This window comes from Amphimedon queenslandica, unplaced genomic scaffold, assembly GCF_000090795.2.
Source record: "Amphimedon queenslandica unplaced genomic scaffold, v1.1 AMPQUscaffold_12995, whole genome shotgun sequence".
In the NCBI taxonomy this organism is placed as follows: Eukaryota; Metazoa; Porifera; class Demospongiae; order Haplosclerida; family Niphatidae; genus Amphimedon; species Amphimedon queenslandica.
Window position 1 is genome coordinate 7,518 of NW_003546769.1, and position 17,293 is coordinate 24,810.

The window sequence follows — 17,293 nt, forward strand, 5'->3', positions numbered from 1 at the left end:
TTTAATATCATTATTGTATAATAATATCATTATTGTATTTTAATATCATTATTGTGTTGTAATATCATTATTGTATAATAATATCATTATTGTGTTTTAATATCATTATTGTATAATAATATCATTATTGTGTTTTAATATCATTATTGTATAATGATATCATTATTGTGTTTTAACACATGTAATGATAGTATTTTGAAAACTATCAAAAAGTAGCCAACAGATTTTCTGGGTTGACTGTTACTGAAGTAAAGATAATTGAAGATGCACTGAGAGGATTGGAGTACTTACATGTACATGAAAGCATTGGTAACTTATGCTACGGTAAAACACTATTGTTAGTTAGTATATTTACACTTTCAGTCCATAGAGATATCAAGCCAGGAAACATTCTTTTAGTACAAAAGAGCTCTTCATCTGAAGTTAAGGCAGTTCTGGCTGACTTTGGAATCTCTACTGAATTGAATGAACGAGAAGCTGTGACAAGACAGAGAGGTAGAAGAACTGATACATGGATGGCTCCAGAGCTATTACTTGATGATTTAACAGACTGTGTTAGTTTATTGAACAACATGATGTAAATATGTTTTGTATTTTTATTTATAGAAATTTAGTCGAGAGTCTGATATCTTTTCAATGGGTTGTATCATCTACTATGTGCTAACTAAAGGAAGACACCCTTTCAATAAAGGACATGATAATGACTACACAGTCCACCAGAATATCAAGAATTATATGATCTGTGATTTTCAGTTGCTGAATGACAAGCCAGTAGCTAGAGCTCTAATTAAGAATATGATGAAGCATAACAAAGATTCAAGGTATACATGACTATTTTACCTTTTTACTAATTTCATCAATAATAATAGACCAAGTGCTAGTGAAGTATTAGATGATCCTTATTTCAAGGAAGATGATTCACAAGATACCATACTTTTATCACCAGATAAAGAGCCGAAGCAAAACTCATTGGATAATTTATATGGTATGTATTAACACATTTAGTCTCAAGTTATTTGAAGTTATTTTTAGATAAACAGTTGTATCATGTTATGGTTAATATATCCCGTTCACTGCCTGAGTTCATAGTCGATCATTACATGAGATTGATGGCAGTCGTTGGTGTGAAGTCTGGTATAGAACCTGATTGGTCGCTATCAAGAAGGTTTTTAGAGTTATACTCCACCCATGCATCAAAGAAGTCTCCACAAGTTGCTGCAAGTTACGTTGATAAGATACTGACTGGCCTGGGGTATGAAGAAATGGGTGAATTCAGTGTATACCGGTACCTGCATACTGAAGTGGACATTGACTCAAAAGTAAATGAGAAATTGGAAAAGATAATGAAATTCAGGCCAGCTGTGATTCAAGTTGTACGTGAACTGTGTCTTTGCTTACATGACTATCAAGTGGAGCGTTACCGTATGGTTGTTACTCTACTACGTAGAACTGCTTTGGATTCTAACAAGTCCTTTCTTGAGCTTTTCATGGATTTGACTCAAGAACTTGGGAAATACCCTCTCGCTGTTGCAATCACTATTGGAGTCCTGGAGAAATCTGATTGGGGAGATACAGGGAAATTGAAGCCGTTTTCATTACCAAACTTTGATCTTAACACGTCTTATCCTGAAGTTGATCTCTGCCTAACAGTTGCTGGTTACTATGGTTACATGAGAGATATAGACTTCAGCAATGCTAAGGTGTACACCTCTTCACTTCACCTCAAGAGCCACAATGTGTCTAATATGAGTAGAGTCCAGTTTACACGGTTACTGATGGAGCGTGGTGTTATTGAAGCTGGTGATGTCTCTAAAATTGAAGATAAAGATCGATATCCTCTCTTCTTTAAGAAATACAAAAAGAGATGCAAAGGTAAGGAAATCAATCCTTTTCCACTGAAAGTCATTACTACTTATGATAGGACCAACCAAGGTGACTGCTCCAGCAACTGATGAGACAGTGCCAGTCCAAGAGAGGAAAGCTCAAGCTACTTCAAGTCAAAGTCCATCAACTTCAACTGGTAAATAAACTTAATAATTAATCCAATATCAGCTATAGATTCATAAGTTTATTTATGTGCAATTGTTAGTTAATTATGCTGTTTTCTTTCCATTACAGATGAACCAAGTTTCTTGACTGGAAGCAGGAAGCATAAGGTATATATTGGTGATTATTTATTTGCTATTTCATGTACATGTGTGTGTATGTAATTTAAAATATTTGTCTCCTTTCAGGTGTACCTGGTACTACCACACAAACCAATAGAGAACCAACACTATGTTCACATTTAGAAAGACTCTTTATTCTGAGGAACCTTATAATTTAACATACCAATGCATTATAAGGCAGCAGTAATACTGGTATATGATTATTGCAGGGAAAAATTTTAATGTAAATTTAATAATTTTTAATAAGTTTAATTTTAATCAGCCACTCCCTAAAATGAATGCATTTCAAGCCTTCATAAGCAGTGTCCATCTTGATGGGTACAACTATAGATCAGTGACTATACCTCAGTTTGTTAAAGTGATGTTGGATTGACTATATGGACCATAGCTTTATAGTAAGTTGAGTAAACCAATAAATTGATTATAAGTGGAGGGCTGTGTAGCACTTGTTGTAATACTATCAGTAGATGTTATACATTCTAAAGAAAACATGTACTATAATAGTAAAGGGTATTTTGACAAAAATGAAAAGTAGAGAATTCTCCATTTTAATTACATTTCCTGATACATATACATGTACTTATGTTGCGTAGAAAGTTTGAGCTGATTCCAATCAAATTTGGATTTTTTACAAATTTCTAAAGTTGCTCCAAAATCAGACAAAAGTCCCTGTACTATAGTACATGGTCTCGGGCCAAATTTTGCCAAAAATGAAAAGAAGAGAATTCTCCATTTTTATTACATTTCCTGATACATATACATGTACTTATGTTGCGTAGAAAGTTTGAGCTAATTCCAATCAAATTTGGATTTTTTACAAATTTCTAAAGTTGCTCCAAAATCGGACAAAAGTCCCTGTACTATAGTACATGGTCTTGGGCCAAATTTTGCCAAAAATGAAAAGAAGAGAATTCTCTATTTTTATTACATTTCCTGATACGTATACATGTACTTATGTTGCGTAGAAAGTTTGAGCTGATTCCAATCAAACTTGGATTTTTTACAAATTTCTAAAGTTGCTCCAAAATCGGACAAAAGTCCCTGTTCCTATCACTTATTCTATTATTATTATCTTACTTCTAAACCTAGTAATTTCTGTGTTGTGTTTATTTTGTTAAAGATGTTTGTTAAGGGCTTAGTTCCCTCATGTAATGTACTATAGTACATGGTCTCGGGCCAAATTTTGCCAAAAATGAAAAGAAGAGAATTCTCCATTTTTATTACATTTCCTGATACATATACATGTACTTATGTTGCGTAGAAAGTTTGAGCTGATTCCGATCAAATTTGTATTTTTTAAAAATTTCTAAAGTTGCTTCAAAATCAGACAAAAGTCCCTGTACTATAGTACATGGTCTCGGGCCAAATTTTGCCAAAAATGAAAAGTAGAGAATTCTCCATTTTTATTACATTTCCTGATACATATACATGTACTTATGTTGCGTAGAAGTTTTGAGCTGGTTCCGATCAAATTTGGATTTTTTATGAATTTTATGAAGTTTTAAAGTTGCTTAAGATTAATGTTATTACTTAATTCTATACTATGTCCCAGTTCAGTTTGGGACGGAAGTGGAAGCAGCTGCGAAATTTAGTTACGTCACAAAAATGACGTATTTTAATTATATTCATAGAAGCATGGCGGCTGTGTTGTTTCACTCTTAAAACAGTCTTGCTGTTGCTGATAAGCAGTACAATAGCTGCGGAGCCTACTAGTCTTCATAATGGCCATTATTATCAAAAGATCTGGCTCTGTTAGCTTTTTAAAAGAAGAATTATCAGTTTGGGCGCTCGACCACATGTTCTTATGTAAACTATGACGTAGATAAATTGTCATAAAACGTCATTTTGGTATGCCATTGGGTTTATAGGGAGAACCCGGTTCTCAGGGTTCCCAAGGGCTGAGAGACCCAAAATTTCACAGATTTTGATGGACTTTGGCGACTAAGAACCTGTAAAAGTTTCATCCTTATCCCACATTCCTATAGAAAGTTATTTGAGTTTTTCTTGTCCCAAACTCAACTGGGATATAGTATTAGTTAATTAACTTAATGTTAATAATATAACTAGTAATGAATGTATGTAATTGACTCATTATGTTATTAATATAAAGTAACTGCTAGTATATTGTGACTAATGATCACCTAATGATCAGTGAGTAACTGAAGTATTGAATTATAATCCCCAGGGGGTCTAATATAGTAATTAGTACCAGACCCCTTGTTCCTAAATTTCAATTATTTATACACATTATCAATGATACAGTATTGGACCTCATTCATTGTATGTTAGTCCTCACTAAATCAATTAATGTTTAACATAATGTCACCTCCTCCACATTATAATGAGACACACATTAACTGATCAATCATTAGCTGATACTAATGGGCTAATGTTCATATACTGTATATTACATACAGTCACTAGTCAATAGTGTCTGCTGGAGTAGAGGAGGAGGTGTCTGTTATAAGGAGTGTATCTGTTAATAGTATCACATTGTACTAATAATAGTGATAATAGTATTTAATAATAATTGTTTTTAATAGTTGTTTGTCGTTCCCAAACTGTTTGACTGCTCCCACTACTGTCACTAGTAATGTTATCATATCTTCAATGAGACACAGGATATATTATAATAATTGTTAGTTTTATAGTAACTGCTGGTAGTTCCGTCAACAACAACGACTAATGAAGACCAATCATCTACTAATAAATGATTCAGTCACTAATGTACATTATATACTTGATGTTATAAGTAGGAACTACTGTATCATCATATTGTTACATCTATGTATCATATACACTGGCCTTGACAATCACATGCATAATGAATCTAGTTTGCATTTGTCAGTAAGTTATGATTCTTTACACATTATCAATGATACAGTATTGGACCTCGTTCAGTGTATGTTAGTCCTCACTAAATCAATTAATGTTTAACATAATGTCACCTCCTCCACATTATAATGAGACACACATTAACTGATCAATCATTAGCTGATACTAATGGACTAATGTTCATATACTGTATATTACATACAGTCACTAGTCAATAAAGAAAATGGCACATTTGGCCTAAGTGTAACCAGATTCCTCCAATTTAAGGAGGCCTCCATATAAAGGACAGTAGGGCTGCCCATAGGTATCCCTTTTAGAGAGAGGTTTGACTCAGGTACTGTCATATATAGTTCATCAACAGCACCTGCTATGAAAAATTAATGCACAAAAGCATTGAGCAGCCATCTATCACTGGACTAATGGGGAGGTACATAGATTATGTTATAATAATTATTATTTTTACAGTTTCTCATCCAACAACAGCATCTGCTACTAGTCCAGAAGCCACTCAACCATCAGGTAATTACATATTAATAAATGATTCAATCACTGATGTACATTATACACTTGATGTTATCATCCTATGCTACGTAGAAAATTTGAGCTAATTCCGATCAAATTTTGATTTTTTTACGAATTTTTAAAGTTTCTCCATAATAGGCAGAAATTGAAGTATAATTTGCCTAGCCCTATTGCTCTGGCCTGAACCAATATGAATATTTATCATAATTGTATCATGCCTGATTTTATTATAATTATTGTGACTGAGTGTCAAATCCATGATTCAGACTGATATCACAACTGATTTAGATTAGAATTCATCTTAATTCAGGTTTCAACTTTTGGGTGTGTACACAGAAAATTTTAAGCTAGAGTTGTGGAAGATGTAGTAAATGTACTCAAGTTACTAAAAATTAATTTTTGTTTCTCATTTCTTTAGACCCTGAATCTTCACTAGTTTTAAGTATGTTGCCTTTTTAATTTTATTTGTATTTATGACCATAATATAGTTAACGAGAGTCTTTCATTCCAGTTTGATAAGAAGTTATTGCTAGGAAAAGGAGCTAGTAGCACTGTTCACAAGTTAGTGCAGTTGCATGTTAGTTTATGAGTTTCCTTTACATTTATAGAGGTACTTTTAAAGAGGAAGATGTTGCAGTGAAAAGGATGAAAGAAGAATTATCTGATGAATATAAAGAGCTCTTATTAAATATTAAACATAAAAATATTGTACTGGTTCTTTGTATTGTGAGTTGTTAAATTACTAATCATCTTGATGAAGTACTATTATTAGGAAAGTTATCAGGGTCTTGACCACATTGTTCTGGAGCTTTGTTTGGCTTCATTCCATCAAGTTAGTTAACCTCATGATATCATTGTATGTGTTAATACATGTACAATAGTATTTCAAGGAATTTGAAAAAGTAATGAATAAATTTAATGGATTGACTGTTGTCAAAAAAGACGTGAATCAAGATGCAGTGAGAGGATTGGAGTATTTACATGAACAAAACATTGGTATGTTATAATGTACATGTACATGTGTTACTATTAAGCAATACAGTAAAACACTATAGTGTTAGTTAGTATATTTACACTTTCAGTCCATAGAGATATCAAGCCAGGAAACATTCTTTTAGTACAAAAGAGCTCTTCATCTGAAGTTAAAGCAGTTCTGGCTGATTTCGATTTATCTACAAAATTAGATGATGATCGGTCTTTAAAAACTACATTGAACAAGAGAGGAACTCTATCATGGATGGCTCCTGAACTGTTAGTGAAAGATGGATTAGAGCTTGTAAGTATAATGAATGACATGTAACCTGCAATCACCTCAGTAGTTATAAATGTCACAATTAATTTATTGCATAACAAATTGTCATTTATTTATAGCAATTCAGTCTACAGTCAGATATTTTTTCAATGGGGTGTGTCATATATTTTGCTGAAACTGATGGAAACCATCCTTTTGATACTGGAGATAGTCGTGGTGCCGCTATTCATCAAAATGTCAAAAATTACAATCCATGTGATTTTCATCCACTGAATGGCAAGCCAAAAGCTACTGCTTTAATTTTTAAAATGATAACGCGTGACAGAGCTTCAAGGTGCATAAGGCTTTTTTAAATTTTACTAATTTTATCAATAATAATAGACCAAGTGCTAGTGAAGTATTAGATGATCGTTATTTCAAGGAAGATGATCCACAAGATACTGTACAAGTACCACAACCACAGCTGACTGAAGGAGAGGAAGCACCTCAGGGCGCTACACCACAAGATACCATTGAGGTACAAGATGAGGCCAGTATTCTACCACCAGAGCAAAGTGTATCAGCAAATGGAGAAGGTCATACTAGTATTCCATCACCAGAGCAAAGTGTGACAGATACGTCATATGGTATGTACTATCACATTTAGTCTCAAGTTATTATGAAGTTATTATTTTTAGGTAAACAGTTATATGATGTTATGTTGAATATGTCTCATTCTCTTCCTCGATACATAGTTGATCAGTATATCAGATTACTGGCAATCATTAATGTGAAATGTGATGTGAAACCTGATTGGTCGTTATCAAGAAGGTTTTTAGAGTTATACTCCACCCACGCATCAGAGAAGTCTCCACAAGTTGCTGCAAGTTATGTGTACAAGATACTGACTGGCCTGGGGTATGAAGAAATGGAGGATTTCAGAGCATACCTGCATACTGAGGTTGAAATTGACACAAAAATAAATGAGGAATTGGAGAAGATTACTGAGTTCAGGCCAGCTGTTATTAAAGTCATACGTGATGAACTGGGTCCTCGTTTAGGTGACTATCAAATTGATCGCTATCGTATGGTTCTCACTGTATTATGCAGTATTGCGTTTGATTCTAACAAGTCCTTTTTTGAACTTTTCGCTGATTTGACAGGAAATCTTGGGAAATACCCTCTTGCTGTTTCCTTGACCATTGGAGTCCTGGAAAGATCTGGTTGGGGAGATACGAAGAAATTGAAGCCATTTTCGTTACCAAACTTTGATCTTAACACGTCTTATCCTAAAATAGATCTCTGCCTAACAGTTGCTGATTACTATGGTAACATGAGTCAGAGGGACTTCAGCAGTGCTAAGGTGTACACCTCTTCACTTCACCTCAAGAGCCACAATGTGTCTAATATGAGTAGAGTCCAGTTTACACGGTTACTGATGGAGCGTAGTGTTGTTGAAGCTGGTAATGTCTCTAACATCGAGGATACAGTACGATATCCTACCTTCTTTGAGAAGTATGAAAAGAGATGCAAAGGTAAGGAAATCAATCCTTTTTCCACTGAAAGTCATTACTACTTATGATAGGACCAAGCAAGGAGACTGCTCCAATGACTAATGAGACAGTAGTGCCAAGTCTGCCAACCCAAGAGACAGTGCCAATCCAAGAGATTAAGGCTCAAGCCACTTTAGGTCAAAGTCCATCAGCTCCAACTGGTAAGTAAAATTAATCCAATATCAGCCATAGATTCATAAACTTATTTAAGTGTAATTGTTAGTTAATCATCCTGTTTTCTTTTCATTATAGATCAGCCAAACTTCTTTACTCGAGTCAAAAAATTTTTTTTGCCTAGTTCAAAGCAGGAAGCACAAGGTATATATATATTGATGGTTATTTACTTGTAATGTTATGTACAGTACATGTGTCATGATATGTGTGTGTGCAATTTAAAATATTTGTCTCCTTTCAGAAGTTCCTGGTACTACCACACAAGCCAAAGAACCAACTCCTGAGAGTAGCAATACAGCACCAGCTCCTACTGTTACTAGTGCAGCAAAAGAAGGCACATGTATGTCACTAAAATTGTTATAATGTGTTGTCAGTTATTGTATAAATACCACAGCAAAGTCCTCATTATTTGTTTAGCAATTCTTAATTTTTAATTGCAGTCCCACCTCCTGAATTATTTCCAGAACTGAATAAAAAAGAGTATGAGACAAAGCTATCTGAAGGTCATGTGAAAGATATCGTTAAAGATAGTCGTATTCTGCTGATGACTGCCACTGATGTAGAGCTAAGGGGAGTGCTGGGTTACTTAAAGCCGTTAGATGGTTGGGATAAAGTTATCAAATCGTTCATTAACAATACTCGTATTTACGTTGGAAAATGCGGGGGGTACTCAGTTGTGGTTGGAAGGAGTGCTAATGCTAAAAGTCAACAAGGTGGCTTAGATGCTTTGACAATCACAAATAAAATAATGGAGATATTTAAGCCAAAATATATAATTGCAGTTGGAATCTGCTTTGGAATGGATCGAAGCAAAGTAAACCTTGGCGATGTCATTGTTTCCGACTTCATTGTGGACTTATCTGACTTTCGTAAAGAACCAGGGAGTATCATACCTCGTAAGCCTCAACCTCCAGCAGGAACTACTCTTTCATCATTTTTTAGCGACATTTCTGGGTTTAAAATGAAGCATTCTCAGGAAGAAAATGCCAAAGAAGTCAACGTTCATTGTGGCCCCATTGCTTCTTCTCCTGTTTTGGTTGATGATGAAGAATTTAAAGAGCAACTAAGCAAAGCACGTCCTGATGCTCTTGCTGGTGAAATGGAAGGTGCTGCTATATTTTCTGCTGCTAGACATGCTCATCATAAACCAGAAGTTATAGTCATTAAAGCTGTTGGTGATTGGGGTGATGGGAAGAAAGATGAATGCCGAGGTTGGAAGGATTTTGCATCTCATGCAGCTGCTACGTATATTCATCATCATTTGAATGATGCTGCTCCAGATGCTCTAAAGTAGTGTGCTATAGAGTGATACTCTTATTATTACTATTATTATTAGATACTTAATCTTGCATTTTGAAATGTGTTTTGAGTTTATTATTTTTTGTCCAATTTTGATTTGAAAAAGAATGGGATGTATCATAGATAACTCTAATATCTATGGATGTATATCCACCATTTTCAGCCACACATGTAGATCTGCTCTCTAACTCTATGCTCCGCCTTTTCATTATTAAAAATGGATGCAGCAGCCATCATTAGTCTATTGAACAGTACTAGTGATAGAGTGGATCAGTTTCATGTTGAAGTGTACCGCCTGTCTCTTTATGGTGCTGGGATCAGAGGAATGGAAGAGGAGACCTCATTATTTAACTTATTCAATTCTCTCAACACCTCTACAGGTGACCTCCAGCTGTCAGTATCCTTCACTGTACACGTATTGAAGAAGTTTGGATTCACTGGACTAGCTGAACTAACAAGATATGCTTCCCCTGACTTTAACATGGCGTCCTCTTATCCTAAAGCAGACCTACTCTTGACTGTCACCTCCTTCTTGTATGATCTTCATCCGGTAAGAGAGAGATCAAACGCCCTCACCTTCATAAGCAGTGTCTATCTTAACGGGTACAACTATAGATCAGTAACCATGCCTCAGTTTGTTAAAGTGATGTTTGATAAAGGTGTCATTATGATTGGAGATGTATCAGCACTGGATTCACTAATAAAACAGTACAGACCTTCTTTCTTCAATGAATACATGGAGAGAAGTAAACTCACTAATACTAATAGCACATTTGGTATGTAGAACTAGGTATTCTTCATGATTAAGGGAAACATTTTACCATATAGCCATTTTTGATTATAATTTTTCCTATTTGTAAAGTATAAAATAAAATACCATGTATCAAAGAAAGACACAGAGTAGAAAGGGAATGAAAATAAAACAAAACATTAAGACTTATCTCTACCTTCTAAATGCTCTTAGAAAAGTCATTGTGAATGATGGTGTCATGTATATGGTATAGTAATTACTGTATAGTTATTGCTCATAATACTTACATAAACTTTTATAATGGTTACTCTGCATTTTTTACATGAAATTCATTTGTGATGACATCAATATTTATTTACAAAATATTCTATGCAATTATATTATCAAATATCACTGACAACTAGCAGCTGTTGTTTACTTGTATGTATTTCATGTGTATGAGATTCAGCCTTCAGGTGCCAAAAATGCACCATGCAATTACACCTGCTACCTGATGAAATTAGAATTACAATGTATATTGTCTTAACCAATTGTTTTTACTCTTCCCCAAATTCTTCCACAGTTTCTGATGATGCCACGCAAGACAATACAGCACCAGCTCCTACTATTCCTGATGATAGAGCCACAGGCACTGTTGCAGCAGAAAAAGGTATTTTATAAAAGTTATAATCTTTCATCTTCAGAAACTGAAAATTATAACATTTTGACATGTGAATTATCTATAATAATTATTACAGTTTTCATAAATGCATATACCTTTAGTTCTTTAAATTCTTTGAATTAAATTTTGCAAATTTGCCCAATAATATATTTTTGAAGATTTAGTTTTTCAGAAATTACACTGCACTTGTGCCATTACAAATAATTATTGATTGTCATGGGTTTAATTTTTTCAAGTGAAATCTGCAGAATAAAATTATACAGCCCTCATTAATTTACACTATTATGGTGTTGCTGGTTTCATGTCACTTTGCTATCATAATGTAGGACAACCTTCAGCTCAAGTCAACCAGCCACCAACTACTGGAGGAGGTAATAATTAATAATGTGTGGATGTGATTAATAAAACTGCATGTAAACATTGATTTAACAATATGCAGTGTGAAGACTACCTTACTTGAGTAGATACTATATAGATTTATTTGTTATCATTTAATACAATAATTAATATTAATTATTATAATCAAGGCTGTCAAATTCAAGGACAAGGTATTTTACATTTATGCAAATCGTGAAATGGTATCATGTAAGATGTTAATAATTTTATATGATGTGCTGATCACACTTTACATTACTTTAATGTTAGATTTGTTAGTAATGGTAACTATTTTTACTTGCAATTTCATGTACCGTGCAATCTGGGTATTATTTGATCGATTTTTTACATCTTTATGCCAGGTAATTGCACAGTTTCTGGTAGCACACAAACCAGTACTAACTCATTTAATAGCACGAACACTGTTACAGCAGCAGGAAAAGGTATATTACTATGTTTACTGATCTTTTTTGAGATGAAGCATGTGTGCATTAATATTGTTTTTATATTACATTTGCATAATGTTGATTTTATCTATAGAGGAAAAGGTATCTGATGATGTCACTAAAGGTATTAAATTCCTGCTGATGACTGCCACTGATCCAGAGCTGAAAGGAGTGTTGGAGCGTTTGAAGCCGTTAGATGGTCGGGATGAAGTTATTGAACAGTTTAAAAATGGTGTTGATTTGTACATTGGAAAGTATGGGAAGCACCCAGTTGTTGTTGGACAGAGTGCACATACAAAGGGTCAACAAGGCTCCTTACCTGCTGAAAAAGTCACAAATAAGATAATGGAGATATTTAAGCCAAAATATATAATCGCCATTGGAGTCTGCTTTGGAATGGACGGAAAAGAAGTAAACCTTGGAGATGTCATTGTTTCAGACCGTATTGCTGACTTGTATAACATTCGTGTGGAACCAGGTTGTATCAAGGCTCGTATAACAGATGCAGACAAAGCAGGAGATACTCTTGTATCATTATTTAGGAATCCTCGTAATGATATTGTATCAGTTATTGGGAAATCTCGTAGATTTAATATGGTGAAACCTAGTTTTGATAAAGAAAATGCCAAAGAAGTCAAAGTTCATTGTGGTCCCATGGTTTCTACTCCTGCTTTGGTGGACGATGCAGAATTTAAGGAGAAATTAAGCAAAGCACGTCCTGATGCACTCGCTGGGGAAATGGAAGGAGCTGGAATATTTCTTGCTGCTAAGGATCATAAAGTGGAAGCTATTGTCATTAAAGCCGTTGGAGATTTGGCTGATGGGAAGAAGATTGAATACAAAGATTGGAAGCCTTTCGCATGTCAGGCAGCTGCAGAATATGTTCTTCATCATTTAGATGATGATCGTACAATTCATATGTAGTGTGAACTAGAGTGAAACAATTGTTTTTATTAGAGCTATTAGTTTTTGTTGTGAATTTAGCCTTTGCCTTTTTGATAAAATTAGTTTTTTAGATCTTGCATAATAGCTGTTAGTGATGATTTGCTGCTTATTTGCAGAATGCAGATTGCTGTCTCTCTATGCTCCTCCTACTCATTAAAATGGATGCAGCAGAGGCAGCAGCCATCATTAGTCTATTGAGCAGTATGAGTGATAGAGTGGATCAGTTTCATGTTGAAGTGTACCGCCTGTCTCTTTATGGTGCTGGGATCAGAGGAATGGAAGAGGAGACCTCATTATTTAACTTATTCAATTCTCTCAACACTTCTACAGGAGACCTCCAGCTATCAGTATCCTTCACTGTACACGTATTGAAGAAGTTTGGATTCATTGGACTAGCTGAATTCCCCTGACTTTAACATGGCGTCCTCTTATCCTAAAGCAGACCTACTCTTGACTGTCACCTCCTTCTTGTATGATCTTCATCCGGTAAGAGAGAGACCAAACACCCTTACCTTCATAAGCAGTGTCCATCTTGATGGGTAACCATACCTCAGTTTGTTAAAGTGATGTTTGATAAAGGAGTCATTATGATTGGAGATGTATCAGCACTGGATTCACTAATAAAACTGTACAGACCTTCTTTCTTCAATCAATACACGAAGAGAAGTAAACTCACTGATACTAATAGCACCATTACAATACCAGTACAAGAAACAATGGGGAATATAGCTACTGGTCAAACTGAGACAAAGAAGAGTAAGTTTGTATGTTAGTACTGACCAAACACCTCAATACATTATCTGATACATATACATGTACTTATGTTGTGTTCAAAATTTGAGCTGATTCCAATCATATTTGGATTTTTTTTACAAATTTTAAAGTTTCTCCAAAATCAGGTCAAAGTCCCTGTACCAAATTTCGCCAAAATTGAAAAGTTGATGATTTACAATTTTTATTGCATTTCCTGATGCATATACATGTACTTATGTTGTGTAGAAATTTTGAGCTGATTCTGATCAAATTTGGATTTTTTACGAATTTTTAAAGTTTCTCCAAAATCAGACAAAAGTCCCTGTACTATAGTACACGGTCTCGGGCCAAATTTTGCCAAAAATGAAAAGTAAAAAATTCTCAATTTTTATTACATTTCCTGATACATATATATGTACCGTATTTTCTTAAATAAAAGCCCAGGCATCTATTTCCTAAAATGGTATTTGGACCTCGAAAAAAAATTAAAAAAAAAAAAAAAACTTAGGCCCAGAATGGGATTCAAAGTTGTGACCTAATGCACTTGACTTCAGGAACTTCAGGCAGTATCCACAAGACTACTGAGTTACATCATGGTTGATGTAATCCCCAGGGGGTCTACTTCAGTAATTAGTACCAGACCCCTTGTTCCTAAATTTCAATTATTCGTACACATTATCAATGATACAGTATTGGACCTCATTCATTGTATGTTAGTCCTCACTAAATCAATTAATGTTTAACATAATGTCACCTCCTCCACATTATAATGAGACACACATTAACTGATACTATAATGACTATGCTCTATATTTTATCAAGCTTGATTGATCTTCACCTGTTACATGTAGATTTCTTGCATTATTGTCGACTGTGCATGGTCTTATTATCAGCAAAAGTTACGTATTCATGTAATTGTCAAGTAGTGGAAGTGAAGTTTATGTGTACTCATCTCTCTTTCTCTAAGTTCTCTCCTTTCTCCTATTATCATCTCATAATTTAAAATTTGGCCCCTGTACCATAGTACGCATTCTTGAACAACTTTAATATAGTCTGTAGTATCACTGGGTACTACTGTATAGCGCTTTAATTTTGCGGGGCTAAAATTTCGCAGATTGATAAAAATCAATTTTTTGCGGAAATAACTTTTGTGGATTCGTAATGTTAGTGCCACGCCTTTAATGGCAATTGAAATATTAGCAGATCTTTAATTTTGCGGTTTCATGCTAACCGTGAAAATAGCAAAAGTTTAGCTCCTCCAAAATAAAGCGCTATATGGTATATATTCTATTTTTAACTCTCTCTAACTCTCTTTTTCTATCATATGCAGATTAGTTTAAAGTATAGTGGGACTCTCCCCTGGTATTGTCAGGGGTTGGGTCTCAGTATTGTTGGTGGGCATGGCTCTCCCACTGGGGAGTACCCATTTACGTAAAGAGGATCCTACCTGAGTCAGTGTTACAGAAAGACTCAAAGATAAAGACTGGAGATGAACTGGTAGCAGTTAATGATTTAATAATACATAATGTAACTAAGGACTATGCTACTGAAGCTCTTACTAATGTACAGGGAACAGTGAGACTACTACTGATACAGGACCTATGAATGATATGATATCTGGAGACTCTATTCAATGAATGAATCTAGTGATTGGTCTCTTTATTTCTTTTTCTTCTTTATATATTTCTTCTCGTGTTTTATTTCTTTGTTAAAAAGTCTTAAAGTCAAAATCTAATGAAATTCATGCTCTAAGCCCCTGACCTGCAGTGACCTCCCTTCTAACCATATTTAAAAATTAAAACTAAAAAGTCTATTCATTTTCATATTATTTTATTATCTTTGCTCTGATCCTCTGACTCTGACTGAGTCACATGATCTGGCAGCTGCTGCTGCTAGCCCGCTGCTGCACTGTCGGAGTCTGTCCCTGTGTCCGCGCACTACAGTGAGTACAGTCACAGAGAGATTTGAATTTCCAAGTTTAAAATGGTAACTCATTTTGTAAAAGAATCAAAACTACACCAGCCACTAGGTTAGTCACTATATATTGAGTCTGCTATGCTCCGTTAATGAATTATTCCTTCCATTTTGTATAGGCCCGGAATCGATGATCTTGATGAGATACTTGATTTACTAAAGAGGCACGGATATTCTGATGTCAGTTATTATAATCTTGGTCTTTATCTGGGTCTGACTTCTGCTACACTTGATGCTATTAAGGCTGATCACAAAGAAGATGTTAATAGATGTCTAGCAGAGTGCTTGAAGGCATGGTTGAAGCAAGCTGATGTAACGAGTGTTGGTAGTCCAACTTATGATACATTAGTACAAGCACTGAAGAAGATGGATGAGATTGCTTTAGTTCATGAGATTAAAAGAGAAAGTAAGGAATAATTGCCCACACTTTTGATTAAAAATGACACCTAGCGTCATAATTATTATTTTTTTATTATTATTGAAACTTCACAACCCGCCTTAAGTAAAGCTAGTCTTGAATAGTTCCATAAATGAGTTTGTACTGTTCAAAACTTGAGTGGAGCTTGTAGCACTTCATCAATACTTTCTCCTGTTTCTTTTTTACTTCTTTACTGACTGCTATTCATGTATAGACCTCTATATTCCTGTGTGTCTGTGTGGTTTAATATTATAGTTGATGACAAGGTTAATATGTATATAAATTAGTATTTATCAATTGACTTTTTATTTAGTAGAAGTACCTGAAACTCCACCCTCCAATCCACCTGCTAAGAGATTGACAATGCAACAATTATTAGGTAAATAATTTATGCTAAATAAGCACCTTTTCAATTTAAGGCCTTTCTACACTAGCACTTCTAACGCGCATTGAACTGGTTTGGAACCAGTTCCAGTCATTCCACACCTGATGCACATTGACTTCAATGCGCATTATGACAAACCACCTCCATACCGTAGGGTGCCTTTTTTTCGACGGCTATAAATTTTATTTCGCGGATTTAATTTTCATGAATTTATGCCATCTGCCATCTTGTACTTGTACATTTGATTTTCGCGAAAGTAATTTTCATGAATCTTTAAAAAAATCATGAAATCCACGAAATTTATAGCCCTAGAAAAAAAGGCGCCCTACGGTATGTGGTTTGAATGCGCATTCAATAGATAACCAATAGCAGCTGGATGAGAAATACTATCAAAATATACATGATCCTGAAGGTAGTGTGGAATCACCTGATGCCCTTTCAATGCTCGTCAGTTCTAAACCAGTTCAAACCTCATTGCAAGTGTAGAAAGGCCTTTATAAGCACCCATCACTAATATATTGATATTGCATATTTTCAGTGGCCCTGATTGGTAGGACTGTTAGAAACTACAATGTACTTGCATTAATTGTGAGTGAAGCCAGGCATACACTAGGCAACATGTTACCTAGTGTATGCCTGGCTTTAGGGTCATTTTTTATTTACCTAAATTTTTAATCTTTATAAAAATAAACCCTTAAGCTCTTATTCAAGGAAATACAATACATTGATGCTTCAGAATATCTTTTGTCCATTAGATATCAATAATGCTATGGATGTACTTAGAGTACTGGATGGTCATGGAT

The 17,293-nt window shown here is 34.7% G+C and overlaps 4 protein-coding genes and 1 long non-coding RNA gene across 5 annotated transcripts in view; all 5 read left to right on the top strand.

The window, feature by feature from the left end:
• The first annotated feature begins 132 nt into the window (after positions 1-132).
• LOC109585859 (uncharacterized) lies at positions 133-2,401 on the top strand. Its single transcript, XM_020002008.1, has 8 exons — positions 133-309; positions 364-554; positions 607-821; positions 870-985; positions 1,033-1,872; positions 1,922-2,020; positions 2,119-2,156; positions 2,235-2,401. Exons 2-8 carry the CDS (start codon positions 516-518, stop codon positions 2,289-2,291), a joined length of 1,404 nt encoding a protein of 467 aa, XP_019857567.1. The 5' UTR covers positions 133-309; positions 364-515; the 3' UTR covers positions 2,292-2,401.
• Positions 2,402-5,422: 3,021 nt separating this feature from the next.
• LOC109585854 (uncharacterized) lies at positions 5,423-9,948 on the top strand. The gene is made up of 14 exons (XM_020002000.1): positions 5,423-5,522; positions 5,944-5,967; positions 6,014-6,086; positions 6,134-6,251; positions 6,298-6,357; positions 6,407-6,521; positions 6,608-6,801; positions 6,897-7,111; positions 7,159-7,403; positions 7,455-8,291; positions 8,342-8,470; positions 8,562-8,627; positions 8,725-8,823; positions 8,924-9,948. Exons 1-14 carry the CDS (start codon positions 5,423-5,425, stop codon positions 9,775-9,777), a joined length of 3,129 nt encoding a protein of 1,042 aa, XP_019857559.1. The 3' UTR covers positions 9,778-9,948.
• Positions 9,949-9,976: 28 nt separating this feature from the next.
• Positions 9,977-13,044, top strand: LOC109585858 (uncharacterized). Its single transcript, XM_020002007.1, has 5 exons — positions 9,977-10,558; positions 11,096-11,182; positions 11,521-11,565; positions 11,932-12,012; positions 12,110-13,044. The coding sequence occupies exons 1-5, from the start codon at positions 10,000-10,002 to the stop codon at positions 12,937-12,939; spliced, it is 1,602 nt and encodes a 533-aa protein (XP_019857566.1). The 5' UTR covers positions 9,977-9,999; the 3' UTR covers positions 12,940-13,044.
• A 333-nt stretch (positions 13,045-13,377) lies between these two features.
• The window catches only part of LOC109585860 (uncharacterized), a 5,434-nt gene continuing 1,518 nt past the window's right edge, over positions 13,378-17,293 (top strand). The window contains exon 1 of the mRNA XM_020002010.1: positions 13,378-13,716. Coding sequence (XP_019857569.1) covers positions 13,527-13,716 — 190 coding nt within the window. The 5' untranslated portion in view covers positions 13,378-13,526. The remainder of the gene's footprint in view (positions 13,717-17,293) is intronic.
• LOC109585862 (uncharacterized) lies at positions 16,035-17,293 on the top strand. The gene is made up of 3 exons (XR_002186699.1): positions 16,035-16,093; positions 16,419-16,484; positions 17,246-17,293. It is a non-coding gene; the product is annotated as an uncharacterized LOC109585862 (long non-coding RNA).

What these genes read in the sequence shown, in the direction of transcription:
- LOC109585858 (XM_020002007.1), top strand. Translation starts at nt 10,000, where the DNA reads ATGGATGCAGCAGCCATCATTAGTCTATTGAACAGTACTAGTGATAGA. An exon ending in TAATACTAATAGCACATTTG is followed by an intron (nt 10,559 to 11,095) that starts GTATGTAGAACT and finishes ATTCTTCCACAG; the next exon opens with TTTCTGATGATGCCACGCAA. An exon ending in TGTTACAGCAGCAGGAAAAG is followed by an intron (nt 12,013 to 12,109) that starts GTATATTACTAT and finishes TTTTATCTATAG; the next exon opens with AGGAAAAGGTATCTGATGAT.
- LOC109585859 (XM_020002008.1), top strand. Translation starts at nt 516, where the DNA reads ATGGCTCCAGAGCTATTACTTGATGATTTAACAGACTGT. An exon ending in CTCATTGGATAATTTATATG is followed by an intron (nt 986 to 1,032) that starts GTATGTATTAAC and finishes AGTTATTTTTAG; the next exon opens with ATAAACAGTTGTATCATGTT. An exon ending in ATACAAAAAGAGATGCAAAG is followed by an intron (nt 1,873 to 1,921) that starts GTAAGGAAATCA and finishes TACTTATGATAG; the next exon opens with GACCAACCAAGGTGACTGCT.
- LOC109585854 (XM_020002000.1), top strand. Translation starts at nt 5,423, where the DNA reads ATGGGGAGGTACATAGATTATGTTATAATAATTATTATTTTTACAGTT. An exon ending in TTGTACTGGTTCTTTGTATT is followed by an intron (nt 6,252 to 6,297) that starts GTGAGTTGTTAA and finishes TACTATTATTAG; the next exon opens with GAAAGTTATCAGGGTCTTGA. An exon ending in TGTGACAGATACGTCATATG is followed by an intron (nt 7,404 to 7,454) that starts GTATGTACTATC and finishes TATTATTTTTAG; the next exon opens with GTAAACAGTTATATGATGTT.